Below are 24,665 nucleotides of genomic sequence, written 5' to 3'. Positions count from 1 at the left end.
CCCTGGTGGTTAGGCACCTCTTGGAAGAGGTGCAACAAACCGGAATTCACCCTGAAGCAGTGTGGGTTTCGAGCAGTGGATGATAAGGAGAGCGAAGGAAGCTAAGAGCGCCTCAGCTGGACGCTATGGGGAAGGAAATAGGCCGACGGGAAAATGAGGAAGCTGGGAGGGTTCAAGCAATGGATGATAAGGATGGAGAGGAAAGGTTAGGAAAGGAAGAGCGTCTCAACTGGACGTAAGCGAAATAGTAGGACGCAAAGGAGTATCGGGGGATAAAGATGCTGTGTGGGTTTCAAGCAGTGAATGATAAGGGTGAAGAGGAGAGGAATTGCGTCTTAGCTTGACGCAACACAACATAAGGTAGAGCATCCGGGAAAGAAAGGAACTGAGGATAGGACAGAAGCAACCTCTCGGGTTGGTATGAAGCAATGATGTAAGGGAAAGGAGAAGCCAGTGGAAAGTAAAGCGAGTAAACACCGTTCGTCTTGGAAAGCCGTCTGTCAAAGCTGGAGTTCTGTACCAAAACATCTAGCGACAGACGGCTTCCTCGGCTTCACAGCCAGAAAAGGGTGGAGGAGGAAGAAACAGAAGACGGGGTACTGTTCGGAGACATCCCCCTCAAAAAAGAAAAGGATCAGGGCTTGCCACGAGGGCAGCACCTGAAGGAAACCTGGTGGGGTGTGCAGAGAGTCTCCACCGGGAAGACTTTCCCAGACCCGCACTAACCTGTTAGCTTCAGATCGGTCACAACTTCCACGCCTTGCGACTTGGCCGTGTAGGCCTGCTTGTCGTCGTCGTCTGCGTCGTGGATGATCAAGGACTGGCGGCGGCCCTCCTTCAGGAAGGTGTACTTGTCGCTCTCGGCGATCGGAGACATTCTCAAGGCCTTGTCGGGTATGATGATCGCGCCCTCGGGCGTGATTAACGCATCGTCGGGAAGCGGGGGCGAGGCGATCTCTCGGAGCGCCTCGTCTTCTTCAGGGATCTCCTTAGCCAGGGTGGCGCCAGGAATGGCCTGCACCCCGACCTCGTCTATGGCGGAAATGGTCTCCTCGTCCACCGGGTGGAGCATGAACCACTTAACGTCGTTATCGGCCTCGTGTGGGAACAGCACGTCCAGCGTCGCGTCACCGCCCTTCATGGCCACCTTCTCTTGGAAGGCTGCGGAGCCACACAAGACGTTATGGGCCACCGTACTGCGGTAATCTGTCACATGCCTTTACATGTACTGCGGAGCCACACAAGACGTTATGGGCCACCGTACTGCGGTAATCTGTCACATGCCTTTACATGTACTGCTGAGCCACTCAAGACGTTATGGGCCACCGTACTGCGGTACCTGTGACATGCCTTCACTTATCATCCATGCAAAGTATCCTATATGTATAGGCAAAGTATTTTCCCATGCTTACTCAATAGGTCCATTTTATTGCCTTTATCCTGTTGGAAGGCTACGGAGTCACACTTAAAATTATGGGACGTGCCTCTGATCCGTGCGACGTAGGGTACATGTGGTTTCCCATGCATAGAGGCCCACATCTTTGATCATATCCTATTCAATGGAAGATTGTAGGTTTGTACTTGGGCACATGAGGTGTTCCATTCCTTCTTACCCATGCAGAGTATCATACATTTATTGGTGAGGACCTTTCTCGAGTATAGAGACCATCATTGTTGATTACATCCTCAGAGGTTTGACCCCTGTCCAGGGGTGGAAGTAAGTGACTTGTCTTATGTCTACCCCGTGCAGAGTATCATACACATGTATGTGGCAAAGTGTTTTCATGCTGTTCCACAGAGATTTCATAAGAAATCTCCACTGTCAAGAGCCTAGCAGAAGATGTGACAAGCTCATGCCGAAACTAACCTATCGTCACACAGCGAAGTTACACAGAGATCCTCAACACTTGGGAATAAGACACTTATACGTATAGGTATAGCAATCTTTGTGTTGTGAAATATGACCTGATCAACAGTTTCTGGATAATAATGAAGTGTGTCCATCAACAACATCATAGTTAAATCTAATCTTCCCACGAATAAAAAAAGCTGCAGATTAACACTATAGGTTACAGGATCTCATCTACAAAATGCATGTAATGAGTCCATAAAAGACAAAAGACATCGGTTTTCCATGCAGGAAAGATGGTGCTTTTGTGTACTCACTTTTGACCCAGAGGTGCGCCTCGGAGAAGTGCGGCCCCGCCTTTACCTTGTACAGGGCAGCATCGTCCGGCTGGCAGTCCAGGATCTCAAGCTTGTGCTTGGTCTGGGGTTGGCAAAGGATGGAGGACAAAACGTCACCTTATGTCTTACCTAAATTCTGCTTTTTCAATAAGAAATACATGACCAGTTGTATCAATCAGTCCCCGTCTTCTTGTATTTCCGCCCTCCAAGTATTTCCGGGGAGGAAGTAGGGTTTGTGACGTAAATTCGAAATGAGTCGTCCTGGTGACGTAAAACAAATTGTGAAGGATGCTTGACTCGTTTGGTCATTACAAAGCAGGAAATCAAGTTACATCTGCACGTGTGTTTAACAAGCTATGAAAGGTCGTTTTTGTCTGTTTGTTGTAATAGATTAAAGTGGTCCCTACCTGTTCATCAATCATCCTGTACTTGGGACTCAGTGTGATCTGAGACTCCTCCTTGTACCAGCGGGTCTCCACATCCACCTGGTCCAGCTCGAACTCGAAGTGAGCCGGCTCGCCAGCCAGGCGGTCCTGGTCAGCGATGGGGCTGTCGAAGTGGATGTCTCGGGCTATGGAGGGAGGGGGTAGAAGTTGTCAGTGAAACTACAAAGGTGAATTATGCCCAAGATTTAAACTTATGTTAGAAGAACTTTATTGCTCGACATTTGTACATGGTACAATGTATCGCAACGACTGTTACACAAAGTACAAAATAGGTGTATAGAGTAAGACTTAATATCCTAATTAACATAACAAGAAGGGCTAACACAAGTCTTTGAAATAGTGTTACAATCGAGTTGGGCTATACACGAGTTTCATTACTCTTTCTAATAGCAAAGCAGTCTTTGACATATTTGCCTATCTTTGCATTATGGGAGTTGTGGCATCCAAAGATAAGAAATGTGAAATCAAATAGCATTTGACGGTTATCTGGCGAAGAGATGGGACTGTGGTTAACAGTCTGTGGGTTGTGTCGAACGTTAACAACTGTCCTCGTGAAACGGCATCACAGAGGTGTATGATTCTACCGAAACATGTTTGCTACTGTAACTAGAATGTGAGTAACGTATCGCCTGTAAAAACTGGTTTGATTTCATGCATTCTTAATCTTTGGTGTTGTTCAGTTTAATCGAAGTGGTTATGTAGTTTTTTTTACTGACCCCATCTAGAGACACTGCCTGTGATAACGCAAGTCAGTAATGTATACGCAGATGACTGCCCCGTTGATTTTGATAATGTTGATTTTGAGTTGCTCACCTTCGACCCACAGCTTGGCCGTGGTGCTGATCCTCTCGATCTTGAAGCTGTACTCGTCCTCATCCGCGCACACCACGTCGTGGAAGTACAGACGCTGGACCTGCGGAGACGGACAGAATAATCAATACTGTAAATGCATTTAAGTTCGTGGTGGTTTTAATTTCGCGGTAGCACCATGCACTGCAATCTCTTACTGTAATGGAAAAATGTTCGCGGTGGTTTTAAATTCGCGGTGAATCGGCCGCTGCGAAAACCGCGAACATTAATCCACCGCGAACATTTCTGCATTTACAGTATTCCCTGCAGAAGTGTAAGGCTAAAGATAAAACTATCAAGATTTGAAGAAAATGGATAAAATACTCAAAGATCAAAAATGGAGAAAACATTCCTCCTTGTAGAAGTTCCAGGCTGAGGATAACTATCCACACTAGAAAGGTCATTTTGTTTGGAGATATTTCCCAATAACAAACACTCATAACAAGTGTGGTCAAGTTCTTTGTATGAATAGCCAGAACACAAACTTTATTTTAGAATCATACAGCGTACTTCACTCATTTCCATAGACTTAAGTCTTAAAACATTTAGACGTATGTGCCCCATGCCTTAAATTGCCCTACTTTGTTTGACCAGTTTGATCGTATGTACAAACGATAACCTAGGTGATATTCTTGTCTTGTATTTACATCAAAACATAGGCTATCGTGACAACATTTCCTCTAAGCGCTGTAGCTTGCTCCATTCACACACCGTTCGCTAATGGAGATCAAGTTCACAGAAAAAACAACAACGGTTCACTCACTTTCCCGTCGACTTCAAAGCGGTACTTCTCGCCCTCGAAGATCTCTTCCTGCTTGCGGTACCAGCGCGGCTGCTGGCCGGCGGCGGAGATCTCGCACTCGAAGAACACGTTGGGCTGCCACTCCAGGCAGTGTACGTCCTCAAGGGGACGCACTATCTGCAGGGCGCCTGGAGACGGACAAGAAGTCACAAATATTCGTTAACGGAATAAAGAGACTCTTTTTACACAGACACAGCTTTAATTTCACCGACTTTTCGGTGACCATCTGTCACCTTCGTCAGTTCAGACTGGTTCAATTGTAACATTCAACATTCGTTAACAACATTCGGTCAGGATCCAGCAGGAAATTTACTAGAGGGATGTCAACATTCATGTAACGTACCTTTTATTAATTTGGCGCTTGGGAACGGACATGATTCGTTACCCTAAGACTATCGTAACGCCTTCTTAAAGGCACGTTTAGAGCATTAAAAGGTTTACCAGAAATGATCAAGCTTCTTTGCTTTGCGTGTTCTTGCATCCACAATAATGGACGTATACGGTTTCTAAGAATTGATACAGCTGAGTTGCCTTGTTTTTTTCCCACTAAACAATCGATAATATCTTCCTATAACAAAAAGGACAGATTCAATATGTTCGAACGCACACACTATTAACTGCCTGCGTACCTTCCAGAATGACGAAGAGCTCGGCCCGGCAGCTTTTGTCCGCCACCACGGCCGTGTACTCTCCCTCGTCTTCTGCTGTCACGTCGTAGATAGTCAGGAAGTAGCTACAGCCCTTCTGACTCGTAGAGTATTTCTCACCTGAAGCGGTGGGAAATGTTGAAACAAATGCATTAGTAACCACGGCAAGCCCAAGCTAAAGGTACTGGTGTCAAGATTCATCTTGAGTTAATTGCATTGTTTTACTACAAGTATAGCGAGACCGCCCATAAATGGCCAAGACAAAAGTTCTAAAGAATCCTGAAAACCAAGATCTGAATGGAACAGGGTAAATGACCATGTAGGGCACTGGGGCAGTATAGTTGCTGAATACAGGGCCACAGCCACAACACAAATGTTTGTATTGCTTTAGCAGCTTTATGCGGTCTTTCTAAAAGCCACATATAGTTCCAATAATGTAAAGACACGCTATACAAGTTTCTATACAACTTCTTCAAAAGAACGCCACAGAAAGAGACGGATACTTTCTTACCTTCTTCTAGCTGTTTCTCGTCCCTGAACCAGGTGACGTCGGCGTACTCGGTGTTGAGTTCGCACTCGAAGGTGGCGTTGTGTTTCTCGATCACTTCAATGTTCTCGATGTGTTTGGTGAATTCCATAACTTCCACTGTGAGTTATAAAACGGAGCATGTCAGAACTCCTTCCTCTGATAAATGGACGCAAAACACCTCCAGATATACTATTCCAGCTTTGTATCTGTACGTTAGTGTGGAAATGTTAGCATTTTCAGAAGACCCGTCAAATTAAACAAAAAAGAAGCTCTCAAAGGTTTAGAACATTTCAAAAATTCGTTCTTCTTTGTATCTAAAAGTTTATGTACTGTGAAAATAAAAAAAAAAGGACAAAATGTAGCAAAGACTTGTTCATCAGAGATGTACTGCATGATTTTGTTTTCAAACTACCTCAGCCATTTTATTCTATGATTGTCTTTTTCTTACTTTCGACGAACAGCGTTGCGGTGGACACGGGACCGTCGGGCCCTGCCTGGGCAGTGAACTGCGTGCCCTGTTCTTCCGTGAGAACATCCACGAGGACCAAAGAGGCCACTCGGCGCTCCTGCCGGATGTGGTACCGAAGGCCGACCTCGATTCGCTGGCCTGTGCGCACGCTCGGTGGAGGAAGCAAATCACGTGTTCAGACGGACACAACATGGCGACCGCGGCGCTCGAAAGTGAGGTTAAATCCCATGATTCGCGCGCAGACCAAATAAGGAAACAAATGGTTGACGTCACCAAAATGGCTAGACTTTGTTAAGACATTGCTACCATACACATGGCTTTGTTCGCATCGCAGCGCGCTTAATGCTTCTTAATAGGCTTAGTATTTTCAACGGTTAACCTCACTTTCGAATACACCAAATTTTGTCTAAGACTTTGCCATGCATTGAGCATTCGGTGCTACGCTTCCGTCTAGTGTTTCGTACGTGAACTGTTCTGGCATTCCAGCGATATAGAATATGTTTTTATAGCACTAAGGATGCATTAACTTGGTTCTGGTTTATTCGAGTATCGAATGTAACACTTTTTGCTACTTTTATTGAAACGAAGCTCTATGTTCTTTATCACTACTTTTAGCTCATGCTGCACTTTTTTATCAGCTGTATGCAATCGATTGGTTTAACGCGGTGTAGGTGACATGCAAAGCGCCAGTTTTACCACATAAAAAAAAAAGCAAAACAGGTTCTGCTTTCGCAAACCCGTAAAAGCGATAGCAGCGGCCATGCTTGGCAAACGGGCGGAATGACGGTGACGTCATACCATTTTTGTACCAGTGCACCTCCACGTCATCTCGCGTGAGTTCGCAGCAGAACGTGGCGGTTTGGTGTTCCATCACGCGGACGTCCTCCAGCTCCACGACAAACTCAACAGGGCCTGGGAATAAGTAGTATAAGATGTGCCTCTAGACCCAACTTTTCACGGAGGACAACACCAACCTCCGTTTGAAGTGGGACACAATGAACAAGACCACCTCTTCGGTGACTGACGTAATATGTACTCCATTCATAGAATTTGGTCGGGAGAGGGAAAAACAGATTCGGGAAAGACTGATTTAAACATGGACCGAGGGAAAGGCGGGTTTGCAACGAAAAGGGACACGCAACGCTGAGGGTCGAAGGTAAGAAAAAGACTAAGTCTAGTGCTACAATACCGGATACATAGAAACGGGTAGAATTTACAGAAAACAAACCGGGTTAAGAAGAGTTGGGTGAAACATAATAGAATTGGGTGGACCACAATATATAAAGGAGAATTCTTCATAAGGAGAGGTGAAAATGCATGTCAATGTTAATTTCGTTTGGTTAAAAGTTTACTGCATAAAATCAAAGAAGGTCTAAAGGCGTTGACTTTATCTTCAACTGTAGCATATAAGTATAAGATAAAACATAGAAATCGTAAGGAGAAAAACAAAGAATCTACAGAAAGACATAAACATGTATGAAAAAATATCGCACTCTTATCTCATGTAGTATTGTATCTCAATGCATGCATAAGGTGAAGATATGTGATGGGAAATACGTCAAATGTTAGCACTTCTCATTGGCTTGTTTTTCTTTTTTAAGTAAATTGCAACAAAATAAAAGAGACAACATGGTTCTACAGCTATCTGAAGATGCTGGAAGAAGATCATCTTGAGATTGAGAATCTTAAGACATCGGGACAAGACTCCTTGAGAGCGTTACCTTCCACAGTGAGGCCGCCCTCTGACTTCTCGTCGCCACAGGTGACGGCGTAGATAGCCTCGTCCGAGGGCTGGCAGTCGCGCACAACCAACATGCGCTTGTTGCCATGCTTCACGAACTGGAACTTTTCATCCTGCGGCGCGAACGGAGAGGAAAACTTCAGGCATGTGGGTACGTAGTACAAGGTTTACTTTGAACAGGCCTATCCCATGGACCCTCCTAACTCAGTCAAATGTATAAGTGTAACCCAAGATGTATAGCAATACAGCCGAGGTATCTCATTCTGATTGGTCTAATCTATTGCCACCTTCTTTTAACCCTCAAACCACCGTATGGGGTCAAAACTGACCCCAGCCGTATATCAATGTGTGCCATTATGTCATTTCTGGTCGAAAACAAATTTCCTTCCAGGAGTTTGTTTGTATATATGTCCTATAACTTCTTATACGTTTATACCGAGATCGGCTAATTGTTGATTAAGTTATCCTCGAAAGTTTATGCATAGTCCAGTGGGGTCAAAATTGACCCCAGCATTTTTTTAAACAAACTTTTGTTACCCGCACCTAAACTACTTATCGTAGGAGCACGAAATTTTCAGAGAATGATGTACATGTAAGCCAAAATTATTGTACTAACTTTTGTGCCATTATCATGTTATATGATGACATTATGACGTCATCTAGGTAATATCGGCCGCCATCTTGGATTTTGACTGATCACGTCATAAAATTAGCATCAATTATCGATATTGAGCCATGAAATTTACGTTGAGTTTTATAAGATGTGATAAACAACTGTTATTTGCCAAGAAAACCTTAAAACTGAAATGTTTAATACAAAATTAGAAAATTTCGTAATAAATATGTCTGTCAGAATTACGTTGCCATGGCAACATGAAAAATGATGAACATACTTTGTTCACTGAAAATGTTTGCTATCAACATTTTCTAAAAAGTTACCAAGTTTGTTGGCCCTAGCATAAGCCATTCAGGCGCAATAAGGCATTGAAGTTGGTACAGGCATCAAAAACCTCCTTCCCGGTCTGAAAAGCGTTGGTGCAAAATGTGGTCCTCATGATCTTTTGCATAAATTATGATAATGAGCTAGAAGTATTCTCACCTAATCATGTCAGACTGTCCCACATAGATTAATGAAACTATACATATATACAAATCACAAAAAGAGTCACACAAAAAACTGTATTTGTACAAAACGTTTTGGGGTCAGTTTTGACCCCATATGGTAATCTACGTCACAAAAAAGCTACGGTGGTTTGAGGGTTAAGAAGTGAGACATGAAATCCTTTACCAATATTTCAGAAGTAAAAACGCTTTTCAGGATTCGTCCTCATTTTCGTGTCTAGACCAACACAAGCTTCAATGACTGTATCGACAATGTACAGCATAAATGTGACGTACAGGTGACGTCACAAGACTCACCTGCTCCAGCTGAACGCCCTCCTTGTACCAGGTGACGTCAGCGTCGTCAGGGGTGACCTCGCAGCAGAACGTTCCCGGCTCGCCTTGCGGCACCTCGATGTCGCCAATGCCCGACAGGAACCCAGCCTTCAGCATGGCTGGAAGGAGCAAGGAGAAAACTTGTGAGACGTTTACCAAGACATGTAATCTCTTAACACTAAGTCTTAAATCATATTAGAGCTTATTTGCTGAAAAGTCGACAAAGCCAAGGGTCTTCAACATTGCTCTAGGAGGGGACAAAGATATCGGTATAAGCTGGTTAGGCTAACATCACATTTCCAAACCGGGGTTGGCCGGGTTTGGTATCTTTTATACCATACTTTTCGTTCCCGAAAGCTGCCTGGCCGGGCCCCGGATTGCCCTTAACGGTTTGAACTGAACGTGCATAATCTGGTCCATTTACCTTTGACCTCGAATATTAAACCGTGAACTGGCTTAAAAGACCAAAAGTCAATTCTAAAAGATTCTCTGTATTCTCCATTGTGTGTTTGGATAAAGAGATAAAAGGCTAAGAAAAACTCACGATCCACAGTCAGGAAGGCGGAGCCCTTGTACGGCCCGGCCACCACCCCGACCTTGCCGGAGTCGGGCACCAGGCCGTCGTTCACAATCAGGGTGTACGTGTTGTTCTTGCGCTCGAACTGGAACTTTTCTCCCTCGACGCACTTCTCGCCCTTGAGGTACCACTCCAGCTCGATCTTGGGGTCTCTGATCTCGATCTCGCACTCAAATCTCGCGCGATTGTGCGGCGGGATGCGCTGGTCCTCAGGTCCGCGCAGGGGCATCACACGCTGCGGAACACAACAAAAACATTTTAGGTCATACAATGGTACCTACCTACCTACCTACCTAGTCCCTTGATCTCTTAGTCGTTGGGGGACAAGGTAGACATACAGTGACAATCTAATCTAATCAGTCTAGTCTGCTTAATCCATGTCCCGTGAGATACATACTAATGCTACCTACTGCATCAGACCAATAGCTTCCTTGCAAATGACTCGGGTTTGCGACAACTGACAGCCTTTTGGTGAACATTTCGGGACTTCGGAGTTTTTGAATGACAGAAATAAACAGCGCCGGACTAACACCGGAATTACACTGGCATGCACACGACTATTCATTATGGTTGTTTGCGCTAAACTGGTTATCGAGCACTTCACTTTCTTCCTTCCACTTTTTATCCAAGTCGTGACAGTCTAAGACTCACCTCCTCTGCGTACAGACTCTTCTGCATCTCCTCGAAGGCGCGCTCGAAGTCCACCTCAGCGCCCTCCATTGGCTGCGGGGTGGGCGTGCGGGGCTGCCAGGCCTCACGGCCCTTCTTAGCAGCCTGGGGAAACAAAGAACAACACGTGTGAGCAGCGATGTTATATAGTATAGTTCAGGGCTGCCAGGCCTCACGACCCTTCTTAGCAGCCTGAGGAAACAGAACGACACGTGTGAGAAGCGATGTAGTATAGTTCGGGGCTGCCACGGGGAAACCACTTCAGACTGAATACTCAAACGGAGTTCCTATTGGCGAATCATACATACACACATCTACACATTTTTATATATAAAAAGTTTCTACTTATAAGCATTTAATCATACATGTAAATATGACTGATTGAACTACTTCAGGGGTCAATATGCTCTAACGTCCCCAACTTCTTCTATGATTTATATGTCGAGATTTGTGTTGTTTTTCTAAGAGGAACTGTGACAAATGGTATATATACAATTTGCAGCCATCATAATACGATAAGGAATTAGTACAGGAATGGAATGAAGGAACAGTCGTGTTAACCTCGAGCTTCTTGCGTCCCTCCTCCAGTTGCGCCCTCTGCCAGATGAGATGGTGCAGCAGGCCGCGGAAATCGTAGATCTTGAACATCCGGGCATATTTCTCGTACTCGGACGGATCCACGTTCTTCAGGATCTCCCAGATGTCAATGTCATGCTCTTCCTCCTTACGGAGAGAAACACTGCAAGAGAGCAAAGACATTCTGGTTTAGAAAAACTCTTTCTTTTTCAAGACATAAGCTATGAGAGTGATTAAAAACTAATAACTTTTCATTTTGGACACTTTTCGTAGTGGCCCGTCATACCATTTCAATGTCTGAGAATTTCAAGAAGGCTTTGACAGCCAACGATGAGCTAGGCCATTCCTTGTCGCACATACTAAAGACATATGCACTTCGTGCGGCACATGCACGATCTCAAGAACCCACATGTATAGTACAGATAAGATACATCGTATCTCGTACAACCGATAGGATCAGGCAATAAGGTTAAAGGGTATCAGGTACGGTATAAGAATTTCGGTTTAGGACGTGACAGTTTAAGACAGACGGTAAAAGAAATGACAGTCCTAAGATGTAGGGTTAAAGAAGTAAATGTTTTAAGACGTACGGTTTAAGAAGTGAGCGCCAGTCCAGCAGCTCCTTGGGTTTCTCCTCGACGATGAGCGTCACACCGCAGACCTCCTTGCCGCCTTCATTCTCAATGATGCACTTGTAGTTACCTGCAAGGCGTTTGGTCAAGAAAGTTAGTGGCACATGCATACTTTACTTACTAATCTATCCACCAATATTGGGTCCAGGCTTAAGAAACGTCACAAGGAATACTGGCTCATAAACTTACATTATGAGGTGAAATCGAACTATTAGTCAAAATATTAAGTTGAATGACATACGAAATAAATTATGTTTATGCCATCCACCAGGGCGCATCGAGTACGCCAGTGGGCAATGTTTTCCCTGGTGAAACGAATAAATGAGTGAATGAAGAAACAAGTGTTTTCCACTGACCTGCATCTGAAGGCTTGGTCTCGCGGATCTCCATGACGTACTCGTCCTTCTTGGGGTCGTGGTAGACGTGGATGCGGGCGCTGTCCTCGATGGACCGCCACTTGCCCTTCATCCAGCGGACGGACGGCTTCGGGTCGCCGCCCACCTTGGCGCGGAACTGCGTGCCCGATCCTGCAGGGATTGGAGGGTTAACGCTGTTATTCCACGGAGAATACAAAATCATAGAAAAGGTGGGATCATTCGTCTTCCACTGGCGAACGAAAAGAAGTCGAAACCAACAAGTTTTTTGTTTAGATTTAGCTTTCAGACTAGAGTAGACAACATTCCATACTGTTCTACACTATTTGTTTGTTCGTCTCCTATCAAGTTACCTGTAATTAGCCCTCGTGCAAGAGTTTGCAACAAACTAAACTATTATCAATACGACATGAGTATGTTAGCGAGTATGGACTGTATAAAGTCGACAAAGTATTCTAAGTCATGTTTGCAGCATTCTTCTCCTTGCAGCAGCGCCACCTACCGAACCAGTCATTATTGCCTTGGGGAGAACAGATTGTGTCAGTTTTATAACGCGAGTAAGGTAGAAGACAAAGCTATGTTTACTAAAGACTACAGCTACTAGAGCATCTACAAAGATTCTCTTTTTATTACATTATAGGAATTTCCTTGATTATACACGCAGATCTAGATCCAATTTATGCATACTTTGAATAAGCCCCGTGTATCCTTTATGACCACTTTGAGAGAGAAAACTGCACCAACAGCCCAAGAGCAAAGTTATAGATTGTTTGAATCCTCACCTTCCGGTACGGTGCGGTATTTGGGCTTCATGATGAAGAATGGTCCCGGTCCCTTCGTCTTGGGCTTGGCCTTCTTCACGGCGTCTTCGCCGACCAACGGAACCTCCTTCTTGGGTTTGGGTTTCTTCACCTGAAAACAAGTCATGTTTTTGTCAAACGTTCACCACAAGTAGTATCATCTTCGTGTGTTTTACATGCGTACGCTGTAATCCAACATGGCGCAGAAGACGTCACATGAACAGCCTGTATTCGACTCCGCATGTTTTACAACATAAAACATTCGCTTCGCCCTGCGTCAAATACATATGCAAATGTATCTGACATTCTTGAATCATCCCCTCCTCGCTTGTAATTTCATCAACAAAACTGCGACCTTGTTCATCGTAATATTCTTAAAACAGCTATTTTGTACAAGACTTTTCTGTTTAAGAATTCAAATACGATTTTTAAAGATAAACTTTTTAAAGATATACTCCAATGCTACTTTCTATTTGAGACCGCGTGTTTTACAACAACGAAAGCGTCACAACATTCCCTTCGCCCTGCGTCGGATACACATGCAAATATACCTGACAGCCGCTAACCCTCGCTCATGATTTCATCAAGACCCTGACCTTGTTCATATTCTAAGACGGAATAACCAGAAAGCAAACTCCTTAAATTAAAGACGTACCTTTGGCTTGACGAGGACTGGTTTCTCCTCGACAACTTCCTCCTTCTTGGCGACAGGCTTCTTGATCTTGGGTTTGACCACCTTGGGCGGTGGCGCCTCGAACTTCAGCTCCGGCACTGAACACAAATAACCACAGTATTCAACATTTACCCTGCAATTTTATGCCTGTGCGGAACAGAACTGTGTGTGTATGTGTATGTGTGTATGCCCCTATATCTATCACTGCTGCTATGTTTGTGAAGGTTAGAACTACGGCTGTATCTTTCCATAGAATGGCCAATATTGAAAACGTACATACGTTTCTTCTTCATCAGATGTGTATACATATATAATGACTTTACTTTTCAGGTTAATCTATAACTACATTCCCTATGCTTTACAAAAATCCTCACACTACGTTTTGGTATTTATGACAAGACTACAGTCTGGCGGGAAAACTAATACGAAAGAGTCCTACCTTAAAACATGTGGTTTGTCAGTGCTATTTTTGTGCTGTCATCTACATAATTTGCATGTTAATGGGGGTCAAAGCTGAAGTTTGGATGAGACCATTTCTACTTTAGGTGAAAAAAAAATACTGAACTACATGTTAGCAGTGAAAACATCGTTGGAATCTTTTATCCACTACTTTAATCTTTGATTTAGTATTGAGTGATTTTCTAAGTACTTTTCTACTGAGCTTTAGATACGGCGTTAAAAGCTAATTGTGGAGAGTTGAAATAGATGTCTCTGGTCTCGATGTGACGTATATTTTACCGTACCTTGACAGTTATCAGGAATATCCCATTGAAGAACCGGAGTCAGCGAAGTAGGCTCTCTTTCTGTAGTCCACTGTTACATGTTTTCACTTGTCACCATAACTTCCGTTTATATCGTGATTTACCAAGCTATTATCTTCTAACTACAAACTATAGCTACATTTTTAGGGACTAAGTATACATCTAAACAGTAGCACCTGTTCCCTATGCTTAATTAAAACGAATTCGAAGGCGAGTCTATTTATAAATAATCTTTATTTAGGCTTGACAGCCCTATCAACGGTAGGGAATAGGTTCGTTTGGGGAGGGGGCTGTTGGTTGGAAGGGGTTTGGTTGGAGGGGGTGGTTTGAAAGGGGTTTGGTTTGAAGGGGGTGGTTTGAAGGGGGTTTGGTTGGAAGGGGGTTTGAAAGAGCTATACAGAATATAACACATACAATGTGCACCAGTTCCTTTCTACTAATCTTTTAAGACACGTCTTTTTTTATAAACCGGCAATTTTTTTACAGCTTGGATATTTTCAACTCTATCTAAAGTGATCATTCTACATAGAAAACGTGATTTATGTATATTTGCGTTCACGGTGAGGTAGTGAATGCACGTGATGTGCTGCGAATGTGTTTAACGTATTCCTTAAACGTGCATGATATGCCAGAAATAATCATCTTAGAATTTTGCTTGCACTACATGCAGTATTATGATCATAATTATCAAGCATCCACCTTTAACCATGCATTAAAGTTCAAGAAGACGATTATTGAAGGCGATATGAAAGTCCGTGCATTCTTGGTCTCTATCGACAGCATGAGCTGTAGCTGAAGTTTCTCTTATATGTTCTAAGTAAAATCCCGCAGCATCACACAAGCAACTGCTTCACTCTGCAACAGAGGACGCTGCATGCTGCAGTTGTCCATAATAGAAAAGAGGCATTTTCTATAGTTTCTTTAGAATAAGATTCTCGCTGCAACAGATCCATGCAGTCCTCCAGAAGTTCACGTCACAAACTTCGGAATATCATGCACCAGTCACGTGCGCCGCATGCGACGATTGGTTGATTCATATATGACATCATGAAAGTCAGTCCGCACGCCGATCGCGTCACAACTTGACGGCATGCCCGTTGGTGTACACACCTTCAATGATGAGCGGCGCGGAGATCTCCACCATCCCGGCAGCGTTGCGCGCGCGGCAGGTGTAGAAGCCCTCGTCAGCAAGATCAACCCTGCAGGACGGAAACATCGGTGTGATACCACAATGAAGTTGAAGTGACATATTTGTGAATAGTATCTCTGAGCGACTCGATTTCAACTAGTTAAACGTAATAATGAAAGGAATAATGAGCGGCAAGTTAAGCATGTCTATTTGATTGCATGTATGTTCAGCAAAATAAAGGGTTGACATGTTTGTCCCGCTGGCTTTAGAATCAGTTATTCAGAAGAGATTTTGATGAATTTACCTTGTAAGCCAGTACGGCAACTTTGTACATGTAGAAGTGTAATTATGAAAGGAATAAGTTAGGCAAGTTAGGTATCTCTATGTCTTTGATTAGGTTCTGAAAAACACAGCGTTGAAATTCCAAGCACGTTTTTCCCTCTGGTTTACCCGACCAGTGAGGAGTTTTTGATGAGTTTACCTAGGAATAGCTAGTACAGCAACATTGTCATCAAACAGGATCCAGTGCTTGGGTCCCTCGTGAAGCTCAGCTCCGTCCTTGAACCAGGCGACCTCGATCTCCGGAGAGCCTGCCACGGCGGCCACGAACCGCACGGACCCGCCCTCCATGGCCCGGATCTCGCCGTACTCTCGCGAGAACGACGGCGGGATGATCTGAGGAGCCTCCTCTTCGGCTAAACAGAGAAACATGGCCGTTAAATTTCCGTAACCTCTCCATAATATAACCACCTGGAATAAAAGAATCAAAGATGATGAGATGAGTGTGTGTGGCGGAGTGTGGAGTATGATAACTTTGCTTCTCAGCGGAATGAAGTGTCTGTGGAAAAATGCGTTCATGTGTTCTGTTCACGCCTAGCGGCAATGCGATGAAGTGCAAGTGCGTCCTGATAGAGTGACGTCTTGTTTCTCAAATGAGTGAAGATGACGTCATGGATCGTCGATTGGGTGGCGTCATGATGGCCGGGATGACGTCATGATGATGTCAAAGGTGACGACATCTACCTGTCGGTGTCTCCTTCCGCTCGACCTGCGGCAGGTGTCCTGTTACCTGGAACCTGTGGTACAGCAGCTCGTACTGCACGAACTTCTGCAGAAACGCGCGCGCGGTGAGAGTGGGGGGCTCCGTCGGCTCCTCCACCTTCGGCTCCACCGCCAGCTTGGCGTGCATGGTCTGCTCTCCCAGCTCGTTCCGTACCGTGCAGGAGTACCACCCCGCGTCGGACACGCGCGTCTCCTGTATCAACAGCGTGTACACGCCAGGTTCGGGCATCTCCACGCGGCATCGCTCGCTTCCAGACAGGTCCACGTCGTTGTAGTACCACGTCACTTCCGGCGTGGGCTCACCAACGACCTTACAGTCGAAGGTCGCCGACTCGCCCTCAAGGACGGCGCAGTTCTTCGGGACCCGGATGAAGGTAGCTGCTTCTTCCTTCGAGATTTCTACCTCTTCCTTCTTCTCCACTTTTGTCGATTTTAGTTGAGCTTTGAAGTCAACTTTTTCTTCTGTCTTGGTTTCTGAAAGGGTCAGAAGACACATGTTACCAAAAAACGTTACAAAACATCTCAAGACGTCTTAGTCAATGCCAGTGAAGACGGTAAATTTCAGAGAATAAAAACGTCATCATACATACTTTGAAGTTGAAGAGTCACCATGGCTTTAGCCTGTCCATAGGCGTTCACAATGTCCAGCATGTACTTTCCTGAATCCTTAGTCCCCGTCTTTTTCAGCCGTAAGACGACGGAGTGGATATGACCGCTCGAGGTTACATCAAAGTTATACCGGCCTCCAGACTTGATAACACGGTTTCCTTTATACCATGTGATCTACAAGGAAAAAAATAACAAGACGTTAACAAAATACTCCAGCATACAAATTCACCAAGGAAACGATTCATAATGTCAGGAAAACTAAGAGTATACCTTACCTCGGGAGTAGGGGAGGCAAATATCTTGAACGGGAATGTTACATCTTCTCCCTCGGAAACGGTCAAGGATTTTGGCCTTTCTATGATGCTTGGTCCGACTGGTTCAGACTCTGGCTCGGGCTCTGACGTCACTTCCTCAAACGTCACAGGTTCGAGAGGAAGCGGCTCCATTGGTTCTACAGTTACTTCCGGGACCTTCATGGGTTCCAGGGTAACGGTTTCCGGTTCAACCAATACAGGAGGTTCTTCAACTTGAGGTTCTTTAGGTTCTACCATCTCGGCTACTTCAGTGATGGCTTCGACCCCAACGCGACTTCCAGAGTCGACTTCCTCAACTACCACAGCCCGTTGTTGGCCTTCCACAATTTCCTCGGTCACAAAGCTCTGCTTGATCTCAAGCGTTTGCTGCGTGCCGAAGAATGTGGCCGTTTCCTCGGGCACAACGCCTTCAAAAGTGGCGAAGACCAGCACACCTTTGGGTTTCTGTGGCTCTAACGAAATGACTATTTCCGGTAACCCGCCATCAACAAACAGTACTTGTTCAGTTATCTGGGAAACGACTGAAGCGAGCGTTTCCTTGAGTTCCAGCTCTTTCAGAATGGAGAAAACCATCTGAGAGGAGAGCGCGATGTCCATTTTTCTTTCCTGGGTCTCAAGTTGCTCGACATACAGAGTTATTGATCGTTCCACTCTATTGATGTGGATTTTGCAGTTCGTCTCGTACGTTTCAAAGCCGAGATTTATGGGTCCGAACCGTAGATCCATACGTCTTTCTACTGAAACTTCACTCTTCTGTATTTCTAGTTGTTCTTCGGTTTGTTCTGCGGGAAATTCTATTTGTTCCTCGGGTGTTTTCTCTGGCTCGACAACCTTAGGCTCGACGGCGAGCTTTGCTCGCATCGTCTGATCGCCGGAGTCGTTCGAGGCCGTACAAGAGTACCACCCGGCATCGGAGGGAACAACATCCTGTACGTAGAACTGACAATCCCCTGAAATGTTGTAGTCCACAACGTACCGGTCACCCTCGAGGGTCTGGTCTTCTTTGGACCATCTGAGTGTGGGTCGGGGTTCGCCCTTGACTTTGCAATAGAATATGGCGTTTTCACCTTCTGTGCCAGTCCAGTTCTTGGGAACTTTTATGAAAGCCGCTGCTTCTTTCTTTTCAACGACTGATTCTACGACTTCGACTTTTTCTTGTTTGACAGTTTTCAACTGTTTTAGGAATTTGGGTTTCTCTTCCGTTTCCCGAGTTACCAACTGAAGAGTCATCATGGCTCTGGCCTCCCCGTACTCATTGGACAGGGTCACCAGAAAGTTTCCTGAATCCTTTGGTGCTACCTTTTTAATGTTAAGCGATGTGGTATACAACATCTCGCTTGTCTCTGTTGTAATCTTTAAGCGACCTCCTGATTTGAGAACGCGGTTTCCCTGGTACCATGTGATCTGTGGTGTAGGAGAAGCCATGACTTTACAGACAAACTCTACATCCTCACCTTCTTGTACAGACATCGCTTTCGGTTTCTCAACAAAGAAGGGGGCGACGTCTTCAGGTTCAGGCTCTCCTTCGGAGGTCACATCTTCCAGGTCTACACGCTCCTCCGGAAGAGACTCTAAAGCTTCACTGTCGACGTCAGTCTCCGTTATTGGTTCGACTACGACTAATTCAGGCTCGACAAGTTCTGCGGGAATGAGCGGCTCAGGTTCTGCAACAACTTGTTCTGCTGGTATTTCTGCCAGGATATCTGACTCTAAAATCGCTTCAAGCGTTTCCACGCCTTCTTGCACGGGAAGATGCGACTCGAGCTGGACTATCTGCGGTTCTTCGGGCTGTAGTTCAACGGTAAGTTTAGCTCGCATGGACTGTTCTCCATGGGGGTTGCTGACCGTACATGTGTACCAACCTGAGTCAGTTGTGAGGGCATCACGAATGGACAATGTACAAACTCCGGACTGGCTGTAGTCCACGATATAACGCTCTCCTTCAAGTTCTTGGTTATCTTTGAACCACTTCAGTGAAGGGCGTGGCTCTCCGACAACTTTACAGTCGAACTCGGCTGTTTCTCCCTCCAGTGTGTCAAAATTTTTTGGAACTTTGACAAATGAAGCAGGCTCTGTTTTTTCTTCTAGTACTACTTCCGTCTTTTCCTCTTTGAGCGTCTTGAGTTGTTTCCTAAAGTCCACTTTTTCTTCTTTCTGCGCGGTCACCAGTTGGAGTGAGATCATTGCTCTGGCCTCCCCGTAATCATTGGAAGCGACCAGCAAGAGTTTACCTGAATCCTTTGTCCCCACTTTGGTGATTTTAAGTGAGGTTGTATGCAAGTGTCCGCTCGTGTCTGTTGTTACCTTCATACGGCCGCTAGATTTAAGAACCCGGTTTCCTTGATACCAGGTAATCTGTGGTGTAGGAGAAGCCATGATCTTACAGAGAAACTCTACATCTTGGCCTTCTTCTACAGACATTGCTTTGGGCTTCTCGACAAAGAAGGGACCAACGTCTTCAGGTTCTGGCTCTCCTTCTGAGAAAACTTCTTCCATGTCCACCGGTTCCTCAGGGAGAGATTCAAACATTTCACTCGACACGTCAGCTACTTCTTGCGGTTCCACTACAAGCGACTCTAGTTCAGCAGGTTCGGAAGGTTCGAGCGGTTCTTCTAAAGCCAAGTCTTCAGGTGTTTCTTGCAGAACAGGTGCTTCTTGAGCCTCCTCCACAACTTCTTCGACTTCCTCCTCTGATGGCAGAGTCAGCTCTAATTGGATCTTCTGCTCTAGAAAACGAGACCCTTCAGGTACGTCACCATCAAATGTGATCTGTAGCTCAGTCTGGTTTCCTACCGGCTGGAGGAGAATCGTGATTTCCGGTAAACCGCCGTCTATGAACAGAACTTGTTCTACAACCTGTGTGATCAACGAAGCTAGCATCGTCTGTATGTCAAACTCTTTTAAGATGGAGAGTACTAATTCAGACGACAGCTCAACGTCTAGTTGTTTTTCCTTTGGCTCTAACTCTTCAACGTACACTACAAGTCTTCTAGAGACTCTGCTGATGAAAATACGTGTTCTCATTAGGATAGTGATGTACTCTAGCATTAAGGTAGCGAATGTGATTTCTCTGCGTCTGACTATCGTCAATAGGTCTTGTTCTTCCTCAACCACTGGTTCTTCAAGTTCAGGTTCAGGTTCGGGCTCCGCAGGGACAGGTTTGGGTTCAACTGCAAGTTTAGCGCGCATGGACTGTTCCCCATGAGGATTGCTGACAGTGCAAGTATACCAACCTGCGTCAGAAGGAACAGTATCGTTGATGTACAACACACAAACTCCAGACCCGTTGTAGTCCACTACATAACGTTCTCCTTCTAGTTCTTGGTCGTCTTTAGACCATATTAAGGAAGGGCGTGGTTCACCAACTACCTTACAGTCAAACTCAGCGGTCTCTCCTTCGAGTGTATTACAGTTCTTGGGCACTTTAATGAATGCTGCTGGTTCTGTCTTCTTGATGGGTTCTATTTCTTTTGGTTTTTCTTGCTTTACGGTTTTTAACTGTTTCTTGAATTCCACTTTCTCCTCCTTTTTGACACTTGAAAACTCGAGAGACATCATAGCTCTAGCCTCTCCGTAGTCATTAGACACAGTAAGTACAAGGTTTCCTGCGTCCTTCGGTGCCACTTTCTTTATGATAAGAGATGTAGTATAGAGTTGCCCGCTAGTCTCTGTAGTAATCTTTACCGGCCGCTAGATTTGAGAACGCGGTTTCCCTGTTGCCATTTTATCTGTGGTGTAGGAGAAGCCATCACCTTACAGACAAATTGTACATCCTGACCTTCTTCTACGGACATCGCTTTAGGCTTCTCGATAAAGAAAGGAGCGACGTCTTCAGGTTCAGGCTCTCCTTCTGAGGTAACTTCTTCAAGATCTACAGGTTCCTTAGGGATAGACTCCATTATTTCACTGGGCACTTCCGTTTCTTTCATTGGTTCAAGTAGAGCACGCCTTTCTTTGACGAGCTCTGCGCCAACATACTCTTCTGGCTCTTCAATGATTAATTCCTCCGGTACTTCTTCAAGTATCTCTGACTCCGAAATGGCTTCAACAAGTTCAATGTCTTCGTCTGGGGAATAATACAGCTCTGGTTGGACGATTTCGGGTTCCACGGGTTTTAGATGGAGGATGAGTTTAGCGCGCATGGACTGTCCCCCATGGGGGTTACTAACTGTGCAAGTGTACCAACCTGCGTCAGTAGGGACAGTGTCACGGATGGAGAACTCACAAACTCCAGACGAGTTGTAGTCCACGATGTACCGTTCTTCCTCTAACTCCTGATCATCCTTAAACCACTTCAGGGACGGACGGGGCTCGCCGAGTACTTTGCAGTCAAACATTGCGGTTTCGCCTTCTAAGGTCTCACAGTTCTTGGGAACTTTGACGAATGCTGCAGGCTCTGGCTTCTCTTCCGGTTTAGCTTCCACTTTCTCCTCTTGGACAGCCTCTTTTACTTTTTCCTGTTTTACTGTCTTTAGTTGTTTCCTGAAGTCGACGGTTTCCTCCTTTTTCACAGTTACAAGCTCAAGAGAAATCATGGTTCTGGCCTCTCCGAGGTCGTTCGATATTACTACCAGGAGGTTTCCTGAATCCTTTGGCGCTACCTTCTTTATTGTAAGAGATGTGGTATACAACTGCCCGCTTGTTTCTGTTGTAATCTTCAAGCGGCCACCAGATTTGAGAACCCGGTTTCCTTGGTACCAGGTGATCTGTGGTGTGGGAGAAGCCATGACCTTACAGACAAACTCAACATCCTGTCCTTCTTCTACAGACATTGCTTTGGGTTTCTCAAAGAAGAAGGGGGCGACTTCTTCAGGTTCAGGCTCTCCTTCTGACGTCACATCTTCCAGATCTACCGGTTCCTCCGGTAGAGACTCAACAGCTTCACTCGTCACGTCAGCAAACTCTGTTGGCTCGACTGGAACTGATTCTTGCTCAACAAGTTCCGGTTCCTCGATGGGTTCTGCTTCTTCCTCCACCACCTCTTCTGGGATTTCCTCGGGTACTGCGGCCTCCAGTGGCTCTTCCACAACTTCCCTGACTTCTTCCTCTGCCTGGAGTTGGATTTGCAGTTGTATTGGTTGTTGAAGAATTCTGTATTCTTCGCGCATTTCGCCTTCAAAGTGAAGCTGCAGCTCAGTCTGGTTTCCTATCGGCTGGAGGAGAATCGTGATTTCTGGTAAACCGCCGTCAATGAACAGAACTTGTTCTACTACCTGCGTGATTAACGAGGCGAGCATAGACTCAATATCGAATTCTTTCAGGATGGAAAGTACCAAGTCTGACGATAGCTCAACCTCCAGCTGTTTTTCCCTTGGCTCTAACTCCTCAACATACACTACCAGCCGCCTGGAGACTCTGCTGACAAAGATGCGCGTTTTCCTGAGGATAGTGATGTACTCCAGCATTAAGGTAGCAAAGGTGATTTCCCTGCGTTCAGTTACAGTTATCAGTTCATGCTCAGCAGCTGGTTCTTCAATTTCAGGTTCTTTAATTATTGGTTCCACGGTAAGTTTAGCACGCATGGACTGTTCACCATGAGGGTTGCTGACCGTACATGTGTACCAGCCTGAGTCTGATGGGACGGTGTCACGGATAGACAACACACAGACTCCAGACGAGTTGTAGTCCACGATGTACCGTTCTCCTTCTAACTCCTGGTCGTCTTTAAACCATTTTAAGGAAGGACGCGGTTCACCGACTACCTTACAGTCAAACATGCCCGTCTCTCCTTCGACCGTGTTGCAATTCTTTGGAACCTTCATGAATGCAGCAGGCTCGGTCTTTTTCACTGGTTCTTTCTTTTCTGCCTTTTCTTGCTTGACTGTTTTTAACTTCTTCTTAAAGTCTACTTTTTCCTTCTTTTCCACCGTTATAAACTCAAGAGACATCATAGCTCTGGCCTCTCCGTACTCATTAGACACAGAAAGCAGCAAGTTTCCTGAATCTTTTGGTGCCACCTTCTTAATACTAAGCGATGTGGTGTACAACTGCCCGCTTGTTTCTGTGGTAATCTTAAGTCGGCCACCAGATTTGAGAACCCTGTTGCCTTGGTACCAGGTAATCTTTGGAGTAGGAGATGCTAAGACCTTACAGACAAACTCTACATCCTGACCTTCTTCTACAGACATTGCTTTGGGCTTCTCGATAAGGAAGGGAGCAACGTCTTCAGGTTCAGCTCCTTCTGAGCGGACGTCTTCAAGATCAACCCGCTCCTCTGGAAGAGCCTCCATAACTTCAGTGGACACATCGTCCCATTCTGCGGGTTTGAGAGAAGCTGTCTTAAGTTTCACCCGTTCGGAAGATTCAAATTCCTCAGGCTCTTCGACAACCAACTCCTCAGGTATTTCCTCAAGTATCTCTGACTCCGAAATCTCTTCGACAACTTCAATTTCTTCGTCTGGAGAAAAGAACCCGTCTGCTTGGATCATCTTGGGCTCCTCGGGTTTTAAGTCAAGCGTTAATTTAGCACGCATAGACTGTTCGCCGTGAGGATTGCTGACTGTACAAGTGTACCAACCTTGGTCAGTAGGGACGGTGTCATGGATGGAAAACACACAAACCCCGGACGAGTTGTAGTCTACAGTGTAACGTTCTCCTTGGAGATCCTGGTCGTCTTTGAACCATTTTAGAGAAGGACGTGGTTCACCGACAATCTTACAGTCAAACTGGGCGGTCTCTCCTTCTGGGGCTTCGCAGTTCTTCGGAACTTTGACAAATGCGGCTGGCTCTGCCTTCTCGTCTGGCTTTACTATTACTTTTTCTTCTATGACTTCCTCTTTTTCTTTTTCCTCTTTGACTATCTGTTTTGTCTTTTCCTGTTTTACAGCCTTAAGTTGTTTCCTGAAGTCCACTTTTTCTTCCTGCACCGTTACCACCTCAAGAGAAAGCATAGCTCTAGCCTCTCCGCACTCATTTGATGCTACCAATAGTAGGTTTCCTGAATCCTTTGGTGCTATCTTTTTAATCACAAGACAAGTAGTATATAACTGTCCGCTTGTTTCTGTTGTAATTTTCAAGCGGCCGCCAGATTTAAGAACTCGATTGCCCTGGGTCCATGTGATCTCTGGTGTTGGAGAAGCCATGATCTTACAGATAAACTCAGCATCCTGACCTTCTTCTACAGACATCGCTTTGGGTTTCTCAAAGAAGAAGGGGGCAACGTCTTCAGGTTCAGGCCCTTGTGAGCGTACTTCGTCTAGATCTACAGGTTCTTCCGGAAGGGCCTCCATCGTTTCACTGGACACGTCAGCCCATTCCATTGGTTTCATAGTAGCTGTCTTTAGTTTCACACGTTCGGCGGATTCAAATTCCTCTGGTTCTTCGACGACCAACTCCTCAGGGATCTCTTCGAGTATCTCTGCCTCCGATAGGCCTCAACACTC

The 24,665-nt window shown here is 45.3% G+C and overlaps 2 protein-coding genes across 2 annotated transcripts in view; both read right to left on the bottom strand.

Annotated features, from left to right (window-relative positions):
• The window catches only part of LOC118405877 (titin-like), a gene marked incomplete in the record, with an annotated part of 208,106 nt that overhangs the window by 62,041 nt on the left and 121,400 nt on the right, over nucleotides 1-24,665 (bottom strand). The window contains 19 exon segments of the mRNA XM_035805692.1: nucleotides 2,167-2,269; nucleotides 2,595-2,758; nucleotides 3,447-3,546; nucleotides 4,246-4,412; nucleotides 4,914-5,051; nucleotides 5,443-5,577; nucleotides 5,909-6,067; nucleotides 6,728-6,841; nucleotides 7,651-7,783; nucleotides 9,090-9,226; nucleotides 9,652-9,919; nucleotides 10,336-10,458; nucleotides 10,915-11,092; nucleotides 11,520-11,631; nucleotides 11,918-12,088; nucleotides 12,718-12,847; nucleotides 13,391-13,506; nucleotides 15,280-15,368; nucleotides 15,780-15,993. Of these exon segments, the coding sequence (XP_035661585.1) occupies nucleotides 2,167-2,269; nucleotides 2,595-2,758; nucleotides 3,447-3,546; nucleotides 4,246-4,412; nucleotides 4,914-5,051; nucleotides 5,443-5,577; nucleotides 5,909-6,067; nucleotides 6,728-6,841; nucleotides 7,651-7,783; nucleotides 9,090-9,226; nucleotides 9,652-9,919; nucleotides 10,336-10,458; nucleotides 10,915-11,092; nucleotides 11,520-11,631; nucleotides 11,918-12,088; nucleotides 12,718-12,847; nucleotides 13,391-13,506; nucleotides 15,280-15,368; nucleotides 15,780-15,993 (2,751 nt within the window).
• LOC118405880 (myosin light chain kinase, smooth muscle-like) lies at nucleotides 20,814-24,651 on the bottom strand. The gene has a single exon (XM_035805698.1). It carries the CDS (start codon nucleotides 24,549-24,551, stop codon nucleotides 20,964-20,966), a length of 3,588 nt encoding a protein of 1,195 aa, XP_035661591.1. The 5' UTR covers nucleotides 24,552-24,651; the 3' UTR covers nucleotides 20,814-20,963.

This window comes from Branchiostoma floridae, chromosome 18 (genome assembly GCF_000003815.2).
Source record: "Branchiostoma floridae strain S238N-H82 chromosome 18, Bfl_VNyyK, whole genome shotgun sequence".
NCBI lineage: Eukaryota > Metazoa > Chordata > Leptocardii > Amphioxiformes > Branchiostomatidae > Branchiostoma > Branchiostoma floridae.
Note: the sequence above shows the minus strand (reverse complement) of the source record. Positions and strands in the feature narration are given on the sequence as shown.